The 20091-nt window shown below is 42.0% G+C and overlaps 1 protein-coding gene across 2 annotated transcripts in view; it reads left to right on the forward strand.

Annotated features, from left to right (window-relative positions):
* The window catches only part of si:dkey-34e4.1 (carboxyl-terminal PDZ ligand of neuronal nitric oxide synthase protein), a 56728-nt gene that overhangs the window by 2454 nt on the left and 34183 nt on the right, over positions 1–20091 (forward strand). Inside the window, exons 2-3 of one of the 2 annotated variants that reach the window (XM_034602200.1) lie at positions 161–345; positions 2149–2220. In XM_034602200.1, coding sequence (XP_034458091.1) covers positions 238–345; positions 2149–2220 — 180 coding nt within the window. In that variant the 5' untranslated portion in view covers positions 161–237. Of the gene's footprint in view, positions 346–2148; positions 2221–20091 lie in introns of both variants that reach the window. The other variant, XM_034602201.1, reaches the window with a different exon arrangement.

A 20091-nucleotide genomic window follows, 5' to 3' on the forward strand; every position in this document is an offset into this window, starting at 1 on the left:
CGCAAACACGGACCCTCCGCGTTGCTGCTTTCCAATGACTGTTTGAGGAGAGAAGCGGACAAACGTGTCCCCGCTGAGGACGGGACCTCTGAGGCTCAGCGACAACAATGCACCGCGTCCCCACCGGGAGACCACGGCTGGATCACACACACACACACAGACACACACACTTGTGATCGTGGCGTCTTCTCCGTGTTTACTTGTTGAGACAAGTGTCTGTTAGAGTCTGAGCCCGCGATGCCTGCGCGGAGGAACAGGTACAACCTGGTGGACGATGTGGCGGACTCGAGGCTGCCGCTGCACAACGAGGAGGCGTATCAACACGGGATCTCCTTCCAAGCCAAGGTGAGGCGAGCCTGCACTGTTTTAACTGTGTGTGTGTGTGTGTGTGTGTGTGTGTGTGTGTGTGTTGTGCACGCTTGTGATGTGTTGTGTTGCAGCGCAGCAGCAGGTGCACTGGTCGCCCTCAGGCTCCAGATCCATCATGAAGTTTGAACACATGGCCACAGGGCTGTAGTTTATTGGGCAAAAAAAAGAAAAAAAATGCATGTGCAACATATGTGATGTGACATGACAACATGTGCATGATGCTGAGAAATGGACTGAACTGAGTGTATTTGTAGGTTTTCTAAAGTTGTTGTGAGAAGAAGTTGGATGTGAGTGTATTTGCACATTTCAACAGCAAGGCAATTCAAAGGGCTTTGCATGAAATGTGAAAAGGGCATCATGACAAATTGTGAAAGCAATGCAAGAAAATGCCAAAAAAGAAGATTTGAAGAGGTTAAAGGGAGTTAAATACAAACTAAATTAATACAAGAAGAAATGTAAGAGTGAACGTAACAGCGCGGTTTAAGAAAGTAAGTAATTGTATGATTTAATAAAAGGCCATGGCAAACAGGAAAGTCTTAAGCATTGATTCAAAAGAAGTAAGATTTGCAGTTCTCCAGGAGCTTGTTCCATAAACGTGGAGCATAAAGACTGAACGCTGCCTCCCCATGTTTAGTTTGAAGTGACCACACGCTGCAGCTGCTGTTTACATTTCCTATTATAAATAGAAATTGGCCTATAATAATCTTTCCAATTTTTGTAGTAGTGCATTGAGATGGGACCAGAGAAAGTTTAGCTTGTACACAGACTGTTGATCGATCATCAGAATATTTGCAGATTCATTTCCTGTCACAGGATTAATAGTTTCAGCTCTGATCCGCACACATCCGGCTCCAACTTTATCCTCCGGGCTGATTTTTCACTGCTCACACTTCAACTGAAGTGAGTCTAAAGTTCACTAACAAGCTGCTGCTTGTATCCTCCATCCTCATCCTTGTTCTCAATACTTACTTGCTTTGTGTTATAAATCAATGGACCAAACTACTTCCTAATACTATATACTTCCTACTAAGAAGTATACAGCCACTTAAACACATATAACAAGTTTCACATATAGACACAACTTACAAATTGCTTATTGATAAGACTTAGCTTGTTTCACACTGATCAGCACTGGTTACCATATTTCAAGATTACAGTTTAGTTCGTTCAGTTTGTCTGACTGTTATCTTTTTGTATGATGTTCGTAGGGCGATTAGGCCAATATTGATATATTCATATTCAATATCGATTATAATCACAATGAATAAACAATTCCTTTGATGAACCTTGATGAACAGCAAAACATTTGACCAATCTGAGGTTAATCAATGATGTGTTATACCTCCTCACTGTGTTTACATAGTGCATAAGCTATTTATTGATATATTTTTGTTATATTACTATTGATGAAAATTACATTGCGATAATTATTGATTGTTTAATTGCATGTTTGACATGTTAAATTGGGATTCAGGGAATAATAATTGACATTTAAATGATCTACATGGACATTTAAACTGTATATAGAGTGAGCATCAACTCGTGTTGTAGACAGCTGTTTCCTCTATAATTGTCTCAAGAAAAACCTTTGTGAATGATCCTTAATTTTGCTGCAACCTTATTATCCCTATGACAGGGAGCCTCTGTTTATGCAGTGGGTCTTTTAGCAATTTAAGCTGAAGTGTTTGTGTAATTTAATTCATGACATCCCTGAGTTTGTCAAATGTGATGATGGAGGGATAATCGCTCAGCCGCTGTGTTTCTGATTGTTTACCACAGTACGTGGGAAGCCTCGACGTGCCCAGGCCCAACAGTCGGATGGAAATTGTGGCGGCCATGAGGAGAATCAGGGTGAGATGAAAACACACACACACACACACACACACACACACACACACACACACACACACACACACACACACACACACACAATGATTGTTCCATGATGAAAAACTACATTTACAATAACACAAAAAGTGCAGTGCTGTCAGGTAAAATTTGTATCCAGATAGTAGTGACACATGTACTGGCTATGGACAACAGATCAACGCTGTTGACGTGGGAACGGGATGCACGGATGAATTTTGCAGAAAGGAAAAAAACAATAAGAGAGAGGTGGATTGTGGGTCTTCCTTAATTAAAGAGGACTCTGCCCCTTTCTGAATGTGTTAGTAAGAGGTGAAGGACCCAGTGTGTATCTTTGCTTTCGCTGCCTTTTGATAAAACTCTGTTGACCTGATACTTTATTAGAATTTATTCGCACCACCAGCTTCAGTTTTCTCACTTTCACTCTTTCCCCCCCCCTTCCCCACACACATAAAGCTGTGTCAGTGGTACTTCATGGGTGTTATTATTTTTCCCATGCACCGTCCCAGCAGACCAGTGTTTTCCTCCAGTAGCGAGGACACGGAGCCGTATCGCACAGCGGGGCTGGTTCTGTAATCTGAAGAGAGACTCACAGGAGGAGCTCGGCTCACACACACACACGACAAGGCTCTTATCTCCGGCTGAGGAGAGAAATGTGTGATTTTTTTCTTTTCCCGGAGCCACTAAAAAGCCATAATGTGCATTTATCCTCCTGAAACATGCATGAGTTCCGACGTGCTAAATTCAGTCTTTTTTTGGGGGGGGAATCCTGCACTTAGGACTCCTACTCCTGTTTTGGCTGGTGCAGCGTGAAACACTGTGTGTGTAGGTGGCTGCTTTGTTGCTTTAACTGTTACACTGTGTGCATTTCAAATCAGAGGAACCCGCAGATCTTTCAGGCAAACTAAACCCATCTATAGAAAGTCTACAGAGCGGAGCTGGACTGTGTATGTGTTTCCGGGTGAACGGGCAGATAGTGATTCCCAAACTGACAAATCAATAAGGTTGTAAACTTGATCGTCGGGGTGATTACACTGCAGGCTGAGGTGGGGCGTAAAAAAACAGAGGGCTCATCGGTGCTTCTTGGACATGCCGTGTTGTCGGGTTTGTGTATCTCCGTGAATAAAGTTCCCTGGAGGTCCAAAGAAAGCTCCGGATTAATAATGAATGAGTGAGTGTATTAACATCGTAGCTCTCAGCCTATTGTATAGAACATCTTTATTTTTGAAAGACTAATGTGGCTTTATAGAGTCCCCAGTGACATATGTAAGGAAACATGGATCTATAAAAAAAACTAGCTCTGATTTATTAATTTGTCGTGACTTTCATCTGTGCTGACAGTGACTAGAGAGAAGTCCCTATTTATAGCCCTCTGTTATTACACTGACCGGGGGATGACTCTGGCTCGGTTTTATTGTCGTGTCGTGTCATTTCGCTGCTGGAGCTTTACATTAAAGAGTGTCTTCCTTTTGTTCAACGGTAAGTGACTTGCATTGACTGCTTATAATAATGGAGGTAGACTCTACATTCGGTTACGGCTACTTTTCTTTGAATGACCTCAGCATGACTTCCTGGTTTAAAGCACTTAACTTCATTCAACCTCTAGGGAAATATGCTTATATGCATTCTTGGTGAGGGTTAAAGCCCTGCTATACATTACCGACCTGTCCAGGGTCTACCGTCTTTCACTCAATGTTTTGATTGGTCACCCACAACATCATTGGATAAGTTGGATGGATGGATGGATGGATGGATGGATGGATGGATGGATGGATGGATGGATGGATGGATGGATTTTAGGTGAGAAGACTGATCCACTCTCAGGTCTGGACGGACGACATGATCTGCTCCCCTAAAGTGAAGCCAAAGTGTCTTCATCGCCACCTTGTGGCTGGCTGCAGTATAAGTCATAAACCCTGCCTCCTCCATGTTAGTTTGTAACAAAATAGTTTCTATTATTTTAGGTAGTTCTTATCACTCTGGTGTATGTTCAAGTGGAAATTTCAGTCATTTGATGCTATAAAACGGTACGGAACGTCATGATTGACAGCTGAAACTGACTAATGATTGGTCAAGAGTGTATATGGAGATAGCTGCTGTGACTCCTTTACCCTGATTGCTACTGCGGAAATTTTCAAGAGAGCAGTGTTTGATACTTTGGCTTCATTTCCGGGAGGAGGGAGTGGGAGTTGGAGGAAGTGGAGACGTTTCGTCCATCATTATACAGTCCACGGTGCTACCTAACAGCAGTTGGTATTAGCACAAATTTTGTTCGTACCAGACCAAGTAAAGCTGTAATTGTCTTCATGTAGCTTTTCATCATCAAGAAGGGAAAAGTTACATGGTCTTGTTTTTCAGTCACAAAGAATTACTAGTGTACTTGCTTTTTGTGCAGCCCCCGGTTTCATACACATGGGAAGGTAAAGATTGTATTTTTGTGCCAATGTTTTGTGTGAACTCCTCTCGCACTGTGCCACACTGTGCGAATGCAAACACATGAACGTTTTAAAGGGCAGACGTGCATGTTTGAGACTGGCTGTCAAGTCAAATGTAATTAGCTTTGTGTAGATGAATATTGGCCGGCCCGCCTGACTTTCCCCATCTCACCAAAGCAAAGGCCTCGTCTTTAAATTAAAAAGCGCAGCTCTTTAGCCGAGGGATTGCGCGGAGGAGACTCTGCGGAGTTGAGTGTGATTAAAGAGAGTGACGATGGCAGCGGCGAGAACGGCTGCGGTGGGAGGAAGTCCTTGAATCAGGAAGGGGTTGCTCGGTGGCTGGCAGAGCCGCAGTCATTTCATCTCCCTCGACTAATCTCTTTAGTCTCAGTGGATGTGAGAAAACAGGAGCAAACATCTGAGGAGAACCGGAGGGAGAGCAGGCGACGCGGCCTGATCGTCTCTGACTAAACTGTAAATTTGGGTTTGACAGAGCGGAGGAGCTGTGCTAGTTTAGTCCTCAGCCGTTTTTACACACACATTCTCACACACACACACACACACACACACACACACACACACACACACACACACACACACACACACACACACACACACATTCCCGCCGCGAGAAAGTGAAAAGACACAAATTTTGTATCCTGTGGATCTTTTCAGAGTAGTTTTTTGTTAAACCTTTCCCCCCCCCATTATGGCTGACTGGTCCTACTGTGTTGGTTTATAAGAATTTGTTTCATTCAGTTTGACCAGTGGCATAGAAACCACCCCAGGGGCGTGCAAGTGCATTCACACGTGTGTTTTTTATGTATGGCGGTGAATGTGTGTGTGCCTGAGCTGAAGTAGTCCATAATAACGGGACCCCTTGCATTTTAACGACGTCCTCATTCGATTAACGGGGCTGAATGACAAAGGCCGGTGTTGCTGCGTCCACATGGAGAGATTTGTTATTGTCGTCCACTTCCCACTGCCTCAGAAAGAGACGTGTCTATGCGCTGGAGTTTTTTTGGGACACAAAACATTTACGGGACGCCTCTGCCTCTCTACAGAAGAAAACAACTTTAAGGCCGCTCTCTCCTCCTCACCTCTCGTCTATGTTTCTATCACCCCCTCTCTCTTACTCCCTTATGTCTAACCCCTCCGTCTCCTTCTCCATCCACCGCTGTTTTCTTTCCATCCCCTCACTCTCCTCCTACCAAAATAGACCATCTCGATATAGCTCCTCTCTGGCTATCTACTCAGTGCTGACAGGAATAGAGGCTGAGGGCAGGCTACGCATGCTTCCCTTTGAATTTTGATCGGCTCTAATGGGATTTTAAGCCTCCCTCTCATGTCCGTCAGGATGCAGCCTCCTCCTTCACACCGCCAAGAGTCTCCCTGGATATTACATGGCTCCCCTCCCTCTGCCTTTGTTCCCCGGCTGTCTGGAACATTTCGTGAGATCTCTTGTTTTGCCGTGCGCGAGAGAGGCAAACTTTGTCTTAGAGGAGCGAACCTTGTTTTTTAACTGTCATTTCGGTGTGGGTCCACTGAGCCTGTGTCAGTCGTCTGAGAGCTCACTTGAACTGTCAAGACTCAGTCAGGAGCAGATGTTTGGCTGCTGAGAGGGAAGTAGAGGGACCTGGAGCTGTCAGGGAGGCCAACAGACTTTTTCACTTGAGTTTGTGTGTTTTTGAGTCGCTGTGCTTCTGATTTTACCCAAACTGTTGACAGAAAATCTTTTTATGCCTCCAAAGCTGGTGACAGCCAGTGGACGTAGGCATTATGTTTTCATGTTGTCCGTCCGTCCCATTGTTGTGAACGAGATATCTCAACAATGTCTCAAGGGAATTTCTTCGAATTTGCAACAAACGTTCACTTAGACTTAAGGGTGAAATTTTGGGAATTTATCAGTCAGAGGCGAAAGGTCAATGTCACAGGGGCCTTATGTTCTTGTGATATATCAGTAACACTCATTGGGAATTTCATTACATCTGGCACAAACATTCACTTGTCTCAAGGATGACCTAATAAAACCCTTATTTGCCTCATGAGAATCCTTTCAAATTTGGCACAAATGTTCACCTAGACTCACATATTTACTAATTAGATTTGGGTGCTAAAAGGTCACAGTGGCCTCACAAAACATGTTTTGGTCACTTGAAAATAGCTCAAATCTTCCTTTAGGAAAATATCTTCAAATTTTGACCGGTTGTCACTCAGACTCCAAAGATTAACTGAAACCTCCCTGGTTGGCAAACAACCACAGGTGGCTGTAGTTCTAGATAAGGTTTTGAGAAGCAAGTTACATAATTTTAAGTAAATGCTGGCACAAGAATCTTTGCATTATATCTTCCAGTTATGGTCTGGGCTCGAGATGTGTATGAGATGTATACCAACGCCTCGTCATCGAGCACGATTAAGGCCTCACCAGTGTTGGAAATGATTTGGGTTAATTATTAACCATCTTCATGCTCCTGTGGTCAAATGTCACTCATTCATACAACACTGTAGCACTGGTCAACTGATTTGGCAGCAGCCAAAATAAACCACCAGAGAAAATTTCCATATTTCACTTCCCTCTATTCTTTTCCCTGGTTTTTCACTTAATTCTCTTTGTTCAGATATTTTGCTCACCCTGGCCCAATATGAAAATCTTTATTTTATATAATAAACAATGCAGAAAAGATGTGCATTCATGTTTACACAAAATATGTTTTTTAAAATGTTATGTGTTTTCCAAATTCAAGCTCTATAGATTTGGTTATATTTTTGTTTTTGTTATTTATAGTTTCTTGTATTTATGGTAAAACTGTAAAATAGCAAGCCTCAGTCTTAACAGTTTTGTTACAACATTTTATGAACAATCTTTTATTATACAAACATATCGGCCGATATATAACCTAACCCTTTTTCACACACACACACAGATTAGTGACAAAATTACACACAGTATGACCACGCATAATGCACAGATTGGGCATTTTGCTCTCATCCTTAACCAAAGTTAGATTAAACACAGATGCTGATTAAACAACACTGATCAGGGGTCAGAACCAAACATAAACAGATTCTAAATATCCGAGAATCACATCTTCAACAATTGCACACCCCGCATGTCCCAGAAAACCAGGAGAGAAATGAGAACACAGCTTAACTCTGGGGGGGGGGGGGGGGGGGTTAGAGATCTGTAGCAAAGTGGGGGCGGTTGGTCGGCGTTCAGTGTGAATGTGGGATATGCTGTATTTAGGGAGACATGACACATACATAATGAGGGGCACTGTTTTCACTTTGTATTCATGCTAGCTTAATGGCAGATGTACAAGAGCATAGTGCGTGACCTATATGTGTACTGGATTAGACGTGATCTCAGCTTTGAAAGAGTGCAGTTTCCCTTTGTTTACCCAGGCCCCAAGAGAACGGGGGTCCCATTTTTCCTGATTAACAGTTATCTCAATACCAGTCGCAAACCACGATCAGTATACAAAGTACACTTCTGCATGATCTGCTCTGATAAGGCTCAGTCCAACTGGAAAGTGGCACATGAAATTCAATCCAAAACCATTTGCAAAATATGTATTTTTTAAACTTGGGGACAAGAACTAGTGAATAAGAATAGTTACACCGGCCTCCTTGTCCAAATTGCAGACACTCATTTCAGACCCTAAAAATGGCAGATATTTTTTCATCAAGATCCATGAATTATTCCCTGGTAAATCAGTGAAAATGTACAAAAAACAACCCGATCACACAATATTAAAGAAGGTAAAATAAAATCTGGACCGGCAACAAAATATATTGGGTTCTTCCTTGACACATATCACATCCTTCCACTGAGTTTCATGATAATCCTTCCAGTAGTTTTTGCAGAATCCTTGTTACAAACAAACAAATGCAGACAAAAACTTCCTTGGCAAAGGTAATAATTTAACTAGCACAGCTTTTGATCACTAGCTTCTTCCTCCATTTGTATGTATTAGTTTACTGACAGACAGTCTCATGTGCTTCTAGACTCTAACATTTAAAATTTAATAGGTCATTGCAATTTATTTTTATCACACCCTCAATCAGAATCAGAAATACTTTATTGATCCCGGGGGGAAATTGTGTTTGTTCCAATAGCTCCATGCAAGATTAGAAATATAAGCTTATAAGATTTACAAAATATATAAAATCAAATATGAAATATGTACAATATGTGCATTGAATGAATGAGTTAATTTACTGTATTCTTTTTATTAGTTATATTTTGCTGTATTTCCTGCTTTGTCCGCTTCCTGCCTTTTTTCCCCACTGGTGCTTGTGTTGTGGATAAATACACTGTAGTGACAGCAGGTCTTTGCTCACATGGGTGGACTGACAGGTGGTGAGTGGTCCCTGCTTCCACTACCAGCATCGTGTGGCACGCTCGGACACACACACACACACACACACACACACACACACACACACACACACACGCACAGGCTTCTGCTTTCATCATCTGCCCGGAGGCTGAGCCAGGTCTCTTCTGCTCCACAATTAGTCAAGTCTTGTATACTCTGACCCCCCCTCCCCCCCCTGCCCCCCGACACTCGCCCCAAACAATCCCCATCCAAAGAAAAAGAGGTTTTCAAAAGACCTGAACTCAATCCTGCTGCAGAGCCTGAAGGCACATTTTCTTCATGCACGTTCCTTGACCGTCCCTGTCTCAGCCTCAGCACGCAAAGTCAGCCTGGTTGTGGCTTTTTCATTTGCTGCATCCATTGGATAAAATGAAAATAGACCCTGTGTGGTTTGTAGTCGGGCTTCACTATTGATCAAAATTTAATCAAAATGTCAAGATGGCCAAGTGCAATATTCAAATTTCAGGAGCTGCAAGAAAGTCAGATAGGTTCTTAAAATTCAAATTGATGAAGGTTCACACTTTCAGTCTGTATAGAGGAAGTGTAATTTTTACTCTGTATGTGGGGCCATTCTAATATGTCAGTAGGCCCAAGTTTATGGTTCAGTTTTAGCACAAACTCAAACACAGAAACTCGTGACCAGTCATAACATTCTGCCTGCTGCAAAGCCTTCTGCAGCTAATCTCAAGTACAAACACAACTAAAGTCAACAGACCGGGGATTGAATATGCGTTGGGTGGGTACTGTGTGTGTGTGTGGGGGGGGGGGGGGGGGGGCCTGGGCATGAACCTGCACCTGTATATCTCTGGTCGTGTGACCTCATTTGCATCAGGCTGCTCTTTTGTCCTTGTGTCTGCACAGATTACTACATGTGAGCTGTGTTGGTTAAATAGTCCTGTGCATGATAAGAATAATAGGGACACATTACTGTGTGGTGGTCCAGATAATTGGAACTTAATTGTCACTAAGCTAAGCCTCCTCCTGCTCTGAATGTGTACTTTTATTATACTAAAATTGCTAAGTAATAAAATAGGTGTCTAGGTCAGCTTATTGGATCCATCTGGATTTACCTGTTAAATGCAGTATAGTTGCTTATTTTCTTCTAGATAGTGACGTGGCTCTAGAAAAGACCATGTCGGTCTGTTTCAGGCACCACTTTAAATATGTCAACAGCTATATAATGGATAACTGTGTAACCGTGAACTCTAGATCAGACAGTCATGGTCTCCGGAGGTTGAATCCTAATAGCTTTGATGATCACATGATTTGTTTTTTTTAATCTTGTGGTACCATGAGGTTGGCATTTCTAGTTCTGAGTGAAAGATCTTGAACAATTTTGGATGGATTCCCATGAAATAGGGTACAAAGACTCACATTCTCCTTTAGCAAGTTTGTCCTGCACGTTGGTCATTTATAACTTGGCAACATTTTCATTAACCCGCTACTTGACTTGACTTGCAAAACTGATGACATACACCCATCAGCCTTTTTGCAGAATGTCGTGCCTCTCCTCTCCCTGGCAACCGGCTCCACCGCAGAAATGTGTCTTTCTCAACTCCTCTCCGTGTTTGGGAAGCTCCCAAAGTGAAGTGTGGTGCAGACAGAGACTTAGGCTGTTCATTTCCTCATTAATAAACTGTGTCATTACATTCGGAGCTAAACTGAGAAGCTGCACTATTTCACTTTTTTCTTAAATTGGTTTTCAAGAAAAGGAAAAGACACAAGTTAATTTTCATGTTCACACAAATTAAACTCTGCCTTTTCCCTCATTCTCACTATTACCTAAAATAAACATGTCAGGTCTGTAAGTTGTGCCGCTCGGCCCAGGAGGGTTCTTCCTTAGCATGAGTAGGCAGATAAACTGGGCCTATTGTCGTACGGTGTCGTTTGTTGGGTAATGATTGAGGAAAGAGCTGCAGGCTTCTGAGCTGGCAGATAGGCTGCCCTACTTCTAAATGTGATTTGGAGTTGTGTGTATGTGTGTGTGTGTGTGTGTGCACATTCATCTCAATTCTCTCATCTTGTTCCAGCGTGCTACATAGAAAGCCTCAAGGTCTCGTTCTCCCGCTCCCATCGTTCAACCTCCCCACATTCTGATTCGCTTTTTGTCTCACTACCTTGATCTCTCATTCAGTGAAGAGCCACATTTACTCTGCGCTCTTCTTCTCTTGTCTCGGGTCTATGCTGGTTTTAACACCCAAGAAGCAGTTGCGTTGAAATGTTTTGATGTTTAAGTGTGATTGACATCCCGGTGCAACACCTCCGTTACCTGCATCAGACGATTGTTGCTGCAACATCGTGCTCTTCCTGTGTTCCAAACATAGAGGCAGCAGAAACACGCCATATTCAATCTGATGCTGCCCCCAGACCCAGACGGTGACATAGATTGACAGCAGTCTGTCTGAATTGTCAGCCGACCCTCCCCCCCCCGAATTGGGCCGGGTGTGTGTGTGTGTGTGTTGACTTTAGCAGGAACAGGAGTCATAGAAGCTGGTTGACGTCCTGCAGCTTGTTTTAGGATTTGGAATTAAACTTACAACATTTAAAACTCAACTGAGTCACCATGTTATACAATTCTGTGTAATTCTATCAAAATGCTGAGCTACATTGCAGAGCACAGTCAACTGTCAAATCAAATACATGCACGTCTGATGTAAGTTCAGGAGAACCGTGTATAACATGCGTCGCCTGTATGAAAGAGGAACAAGGGAATCATTTATAAATCAAGTTACATATAAGGAAGGTTATTTTTTAAACCATGGTTCCCATTAAATCCCAAAATTTAGAATTTATGTTCATGTGTGTTCTTGCTGACTTAGTTTAGAACACCATCAATACCACTTTCATGATTGTGTCTTTAATTTTAAGATGCAGCCAGCAGCTATGTTATTATCTTAGCACACAGAAAGGGAAAATAGCCCCTTCACTCATTAACACAATATAGTATAGCTTAATATATACAGTGTGTTAAAACCATAGACTGTGATTTACTGGGGGGATATGACTATTTCCTGGCCAGGAGCAGTAACTCATTATTACTTTGATGTTGCTAAGCAACTATCTGAGACTCCAGGAAACAACTGTGCTGGGGCAAGAATGAGTCCGACACATAAACACCCTGTTTTAAAGAGCAGTTTTATGGCCATAAGCATATTTACATAAAGTAAGTGCATTTAATTGCAATGGCTATAAAAGTTAAGCTGGGTATTTGTGGGTTAATTGACCAATGGAGATATATATTGACATACATTTAATATGTATTGCAGGATATCATAGCTATAATAATTTGTCTATTGCTCAATTATTCAGTCAACTGGTAGATTATCTCCAAATATTTTAACAATTGATAAATTATTTCAGTCATTTTTCAAATCAAAACATAATTTGTAATGTAAATAATTTTTGGTTGGTTCCTGACTTTTTGCTGAAGAAAACATAGACATTTTCTTCTTCACAGGGATTGAAGTCAGCAGATATAATAAAGATAATTGTAAATTGTTAAACAGTTACATAATATTATATAAATAAGTTTGTCAGTTTGTTTTTAGGATTGCTTTATATTTTTTAATATATTTCAAAATATGTTGCTTCTGTAAGAAACAGTTCATATAGTAAATATACTCTCTGGGTTCACTGTTCATTTCCAGTGCAGCTCATATCTACAATTTGCCATTTTGTCTTGTCACTAAAACTAATTGTAGTTATAGATATTAGTTATAATCTGCTGTTTATAACATGATGTGTGGTTCTGGGATGTCAGGACACAATGATCGCTCTTTGTTTGACTCTAATGGATAAATGATGTGAGCAAACTACTACTTTTCATCCTGTGGACTTCATACTGCTTCAACGCTGCCGTCCACACAGCAACTAGCAACATAATATCTTCTCTGCTGTTGAACTGACAGGGCTAATGTGACTGTCACTCAGATTTAACAGAGGACCATGTCCCTGTCTGTTAAAGTCTGTCCGTTCAGTGTCTGTCATTCAGACAGCAACAGGCTCTTGATATAGATGGATAGAATCAAATCAAAGTCATTGAAACTCACTCAAACAGACACAGAACTGTGTTTTCATGCTGTGTGAGTATAGTTTATATAACACTCTGCTCTGCAGGGAAAGTTTGAGAAACTGTTTTGCTGCTTGCATTGTTATCTTCTCTTGCATCAACCCATCAGGGCAGAAAAACTGAATGGATAATGAGGAGGGAGACGGCTCATAAGCCGTCTAATCATATGCACTGGAGGCATTAGCATATTTTTAGAAAGTCAATTTCCCAAACTTTGTAGTTTTGTCATGTTGTCTTCAGCTTCCTTTTGAACAATGTGATCCCAATTGAATTTCCATGTTCTTCTTGACTTTGTCGGGTTTGGTTTCTCAGTTTTTGTCAGTACGTGTTTGGGGTTAAAATGAAGCCTGAGCCTCTCAGACTTCTTTCTTATTTTTATCTGTCATTGCCTCCCCTTATACATCAAGAACAAGTACAGCAGTAGGTTGAGGCCTGTGTCCAAAATCCCTGACTAAACACCATACAGTCCACTATATAGTGGCCATTTTGTTACGCTGTCCGAATGTTAAGTGAATTTTTTTATACCCTCTATAGTGCACTTATTGTTTCCTTCAATGCACCGTGAAAAGTAGTGTACAACTGTTGTTCACTTACCGAGCAATATGTACCATCATGCATTGCACTCGCTGCGGAGCGACGAGAGGAGAGAGGGCAGCAGGAACAGCACGACCTGTCGTAATAATGTAAATACGAGAAGAGCAGAGAATCACAGCACAGACTGAGGCAAGCAAGTTTATTTCCACATTTAAAGATTGTCATTCAACGTGTTTTTTCCCCATAAAGTATTAATACTAAGTGTAAAATAATAATTTCAAATTTATTGTGGGATCGTCCACCGGGCGACGTTGTTATTGTACGTCATAAATCTGCGACAATGACGTAATTATTGGCACAAGTAGCGTCTGAAAGCATTTTTTTCTTTTGCTGATGAGCTCACTAGTCCTCTATATGGAAGACCCTATGCAGTAAAGTAGGAGTTAGTGAATGAGTTCGGACCCTGGCTCCATTATCTCAGCTAAAAGTATTACTGGACTGACCTTCACTCACAACCGTTGGCCACCCTTACAGTGGACTGTGGTTCTGGGACAAAGAAATCTTGGTCATCAAACTCCTGTCACCTCTGGATGGTCTTACCCCGGCCAGTCGCACCAACAATGAAGGTCACATAGACACCCATCCAAAGAAATATCCTGAATATCCTTCCCACACTTTGACCGCTAGTCTTCAACACTTGCTGATACAAAGTTAGAACATCTTTACAGTTTTATGAATGGGCTCAAACTCCTGGTTCCCAGATGATGTAACCCGCTCACTTTTGGTTGGCATTCGAGAAAAGGTCAGGAGAACGGCAAAGTCTTTAGGATGCATCACCTGGGGACCATGATTTCGTCCCAGTCCAACTCTTGGTGATGGTTGAGGAAAAGTCAAGATAATACCAGACGATCGTATTTTGAGTTTTGAACAAAATCTTGATTGCTATGAATTTTGGTGCAGATATTCTCCACGGGATTAATTGTAACATATCAGGTGATCCCAAAACTCTTCATCAAGTGCCCCCATTCTGTCAAAGTTTAATTTGGGAATGCAAAACTACCCGCATTCCCATAAGCCCCGGCTTTACTTTGTAATGCTGATTTGCATTCAGCTCAAAGCACTGCTTTGCCTCGCAGAGCTGCTAAGTGTGCATGTAGACTGGTCTTGTTTATGGACAATATCACAAAAGTAGAGCAGCGATCATCTCTGTTATCACACTGCATACTGAACACTGCTTATCTCCAGAACAGCCTTTGGTTCTGCACAAATGACAGCCATTATTGTTTGAGCCACTTGATTCCATTTAATTGGCTGTGGTGTATTCGCTGGTGTGAAAACGCATAATAGGCTACTTGATCAGTTGAATTGAATGAATGCAGATGGGATCCAAACCACTTGATACGGTGCAGATGTAGATTTTTATTTGATGGTGTCATGCTTGACGAATTTAGAATAAACGTGCAGGCAGCGGTCAGCATCAATCAGTGTCATGTGGTGGCACAATTTGCCCAACGTTGACACGGCAGGTTGGAGCTGTCTCAGCCCCTTAAGACACAGGTTTAAGCTACTCATCATTGAGCTGTATGAAAGCTCTCACACACTCCTACAGCCTGTTCCCAGGGGCTTTTTGGGACATGTTTGCACAGATGGCGCCCCTGATTCACACCCCGTGTTTACCAAAGCAGGGTTAACGCGAGGCCAAGCATTTGGCCTAAAACTTGATATTGTGTCAATAAAAGATTTGTCACCTACATAATTATTGTTGCCTTTGTGTTTTCCTGGTTTTCGTTCCATCGTGTCCCTCTGTTCCACTAGTTGTCGGCTCCCCAGTGATCTGTCCGTTCACATTAGTGCTTCCTGATGGCAGACGTGTAGAGCTACCGTTTGGCGACAGAAAGGCTGCGCAAGTATTTCCAGGTTAATTAAATGCAGAAACGAGATCCCAACAGATCCTAGGTTCATCATTAATCTCTTTATTGCACTGGAAGAAATAAATGATTAATTATCTCTAACCAGGAGGTTATGTTTTTGTCTGCATTAGTTTATTATTTAGCAGGATTACAGAAACTACACGACCAATGTTCTTAAAACTTTGTGGAGGGGTGGGGCATGTCCCAAGGAAGAAGCCATTACATTTTGATGTGGATCCATGTTTTTTTTTTTTTTATCTGGATGAAAAAAATCTGGCATATTTAGGGGACTGATATTTACGAGCGAGTGCAATTTGGTGCAGATCCAAATGAAAATCTGGATCTGTTGAATTTCAATCTGGTTTGATAAGAGGACCATTGGGCATCGGTGGAGGTATGTGCTCTCTTATCTAGTATTTCTAGTGTATCATCTTGTTTGTTTCTGTTTAACTAATCGAGCACATTAGGAAAAATGTGCTCGATTAGTCTGCTGATTATTTTATTAACTAATTGAGTCTGACATCTTCAAATGTCTTTTTTTGTCTGAACAACTAAATCAAATGTTAAATATAATTGGACATTTTCAGTTTTTGATTGAAAAAAATTACTGAAACTATTGACAAATTTCTACAATGAATTTTCTGTTGATTGACTCATCCGTTAATCTAAAACTTGTTCCAGCTCTAGAACAGTGTGGAAGCTTTCTTTATTAATGACAATGATCCGAACTCAAACTCGCCTCTGCTCTTAACTCTCAGAGTTACAGAATTACAGATCTTCATGTTGACTTATGCAGTAGCAGGATAAACATATATTACATGGGTGTAGATCAGTGATGGTTGCCCCCCCTGCACTGGCTGCTAAGAAGATTTTGGGGCCAGTGAACTGACAGCGTTTGTCCCAGTAATCCTATTACTCTGACGGCTGCCTTGCCAGACTGCTGCATCGGACAGAACCACAATTATCATCATCATCATCATCACTGCGGTCATTATGCTAAACTGAGTGCCCATCAGCCCACCAGCCCACCAGCCAGTCCACATTAATAAACAGATTGCCTTCAGTTTTGACTGATCTGTGGGAAATATGCATCTGTCTACTCTAGAAACACATAACCAAGACTAAAAAGACGTCTTTACTGTAATCTAAACTCAGTCTAGGCTGAATTAATCCTGATTGATAGCCAGACAGCCGCACTTGTTGAGCCAGTGAAGCTCTTTATGAATAATGTGCAACTGTTTCCAAGCTGGAGAAAGACAGAGCATGAGTCCCTGTTGCTAACTACAGCTGGAAGGTCAGATTATCCGTCAATATCCTGGTTTGGAGAAGCAGAAATAATATTTACTATTTGGAGGGCTGACATTAATCTGCCAGTTATTTGCTCGTCAGTTCATTGTTTTGTCCATTAAGCCCCATCTTTATATCTCATATACCTCAATTCCTGAACCTCAACCAATGATATGCAGTTAACGAATGCCAGAGGGAGCACATCATTCCCCTCAACATGCCGGATTTTTTTCAACAAGTGATCAGTATCATGTTGACATGTTGAAAACCGCCCTATCTGGCAGTGTTAAAGACAGTGAAGGAAAAAGATTTCATCTGGTGCCATCAATGTTTTTTTTGTGCTTGTGGCTATGATTACTTGATTATCAAATCAGGTTTCACATAATTTTATGTCTGTTGATAAACTGACAAATAATCAACTATTGTCTATTGTGTGAACAATCACTGTCGCTTGTTAAAAAAATTGTATAATCAGACAAAGTTATTTACATAATCACACACACAGAGAATAGACGTCTACAAGTCAAAACCAAAGGTTAGAGACCATTAACATAAGATCAGCACATGTGAGATTCTAGCAGGGATCCTGACTCGTACAATTTCTAAAATGCTAAATTCATTCCACGAAAATCCTAAATCAATAGTTGCAGATCAGTTTCTGTCTAAGATCATCTGACCATCAACCTCTTCATATACTGTACACTGCAGATTTCCCCATTATGGGAGTAATGAAGGACTTCTTATCTTATCTTCTTCTGCACAGTGAAGCTGAAACATCCAAGTAAAGAAACGATAAGCAAACATGGAGGTGGAGGGAGACTTCATATCCCTATGTTAGGGCCTAGGGGGGGGCATCCAAACTACTGATTGCTCAAGGCCAGTAGCTGCAGTATCCATCCATCTACTATTCCAGAAATCTCTGTGTGTACGTGGAACCGATATCTCGAGAACCGTCTTCACACTTGTTATGGATATTAAGTGTGTAGGCAAGTGCAGTGTTGAATTTGGACACATTTGATACCAAAATAGGTGGTGACGTTGTCGCAAACAACTGGAATGTTCACGACAACCCCAACAGTGACTGGTTCTCCATCACCAGTTCCGGGTTCAGAGTCGAGCTTTGAATAAACAGGTGAACAGCTCTTTGTGCAGCAGCCTCGGGGATCTGTGGACCGAGTCCTGCAGCCACGGCTCAGTTACTGCAGGTCACTTTTACCGTTTCAGAAAGAAACCTGCAACCAGCATCACCACAGGCCAAGAAGACATCCCATTCCAAACAGGCAGGTTTAAGAAAGGGCACTGCACTGGTCACTATCAAACCTGTGTAGTTCATTTTGACACCAATCCAAAACCTTTGTACTTTACTACCACAGCCCTTCTTTCCACAACCACACCAACAACAATCTGATATGTTGTGGCTCTTTTCTTTCATTTCAGTAACTGTTACTTACGTGATTTGCATTTAAAGGAGACCCACCGCTCTCTGTTAATGGAATAACTTGGAGGAGGATTAAGCAAATGGATTCTTTGTGTGCAGACTGCAGGTGTAGGTGTAGTCATGCTCTTGCCTCGTTTCTCTCCGGTAGTCAGGACACGCCTGATTTGTTCCTCTTTTTTAAAAACATGTTGAAGCCCATCTCGAGTTATTTTGTCTGAAACGCAGATCAGATTAAAACTCGGTGTTACATCACCTTATTGGATTTTGGGTTTTTGTAAGTTATGAAATAATGGGAAATATCCTTCCGCCCCTTCAGTCTGATAGTGAGTGTCAGCATGCTCAGGTTGTTCCTTTGTATTTCCTCCGTGTCCCATGTGACTAACCCTGAGTAGCCACCGTCAGCGCTCAGGGACTGGCTGTCCTTTTCACTGCGCCTGTCAGCGAGTTACTCAGGCGTGGGTCCATTCTCACTGCAGAGGTGCAGAGTGCCTGCCTGGGCCCGCACCGGCCGGGGCTCAGCTGCTTCCTCTGAAAAGCTGCTTCCTCTGAAAAGCTGCTTCATGTGGGGTTGACTCATCCCGCATCCTGCTTTCACCGTTTTCCTCTGTGGCAGGTTTTTTCTCTGCCTCTGTGCAGACACTCAGTATTCACCTGTGCAACGGTTGATCGGTTCTCCCTGTCAGTCACTATCAACCCAGTCTGCAGTGTAAGAAGTGAAAGTCATTTATGTAGAGAAGTCAGGGGAGCTGGTGCAGCGTCAGTGCCAGCTGTTTGTTCATCTGTCTAAGAAATGACAATAATAATAATAATGATAATAATACATTATCTATACTGATTATCCTTTGAGGGTTGTGGGGGCAGCTGAGGTCAATCCCACCCTGGACAGGTCGAATAATAACATCTTTAAATCAGGAGAGACTTCATTTAAAGAATGAACAAAGTGTATTGTAATGCACAATAAGATTGAAAATGATGTGATTTAAATCTTATTCGGGGCCTAGACCCCTCGTGATGTCATCAAGGTTGAAAGAAGACATGGCTGCATAGTACAGGAAACCCTTCAGGGGTCTAGACACTGGTGGTGATTGAAGGGATCTAGAGGATGTTGAGGATCTGATGAGATGAGTGGACTGAGGTTGAACAGGGCTCTGGATATTAGAGACTGGACGTGACTGGGGAGGAGGAGGATGGTCACAGCGAATCATTGAAATGGCAGTTGATGAGGGATGAAGGGGAAAAGTTTGACAGCAACCACCTGATTGGCTGATGGAGATCCTGGCAAAATCAAAAACACCCAACAGTCGGGGAGAAGCGGGAAGCACGAAAGAGAATTGTGGATGAATGAGACGTAGAGAAATCTTCCCGATTGAACTTACACTAAGCTTCATTGATATCTGTATCAAACAGTCTAATTCCTCAGCTTTACGTAATTCATTTTCTTTCGTAAAAAGGGTTCATGGTGTTTTCATCTGACACGGCATTCTTTCCAATCTTTACACAACACACTTGTGTAAGCGCCAGCATATGACTCCGTGTCCAAGGACAGGAGAGATAAGAGGATCTGCAGTGCTCGCCACCACCAAAGTATTGTTTTTGTTCTCAAAGTGTTGACAGCGCCTGGCTCAGTGTGCGACCCAGCAGCCAACGGGTATAAATCATTGATGTCCCTTCTTCACTTTGCTCAATTTAGCATCTTTTGTTCGTGATGTGTTGTGAGTCCATCTGCAGGTGCTAAATTAAATGTCAGAAAGACCAGCTTTGACTTTGCTCTTTATTCAGCAGAAATTACCACCACATAATAATA

Source organism: Hippoglossus hippoglossus, chromosome 12 (genome assembly GCF_009819705.1).
Source record: "Hippoglossus hippoglossus isolate fHipHip1 chromosome 12, fHipHip1.pri, whole genome shotgun sequence".
In the NCBI taxonomy this organism is placed as follows: Eukaryota; Metazoa; Chordata; class Actinopteri; order Pleuronectiformes; family Pleuronectidae; genus Hippoglossus; species Hippoglossus hippoglossus.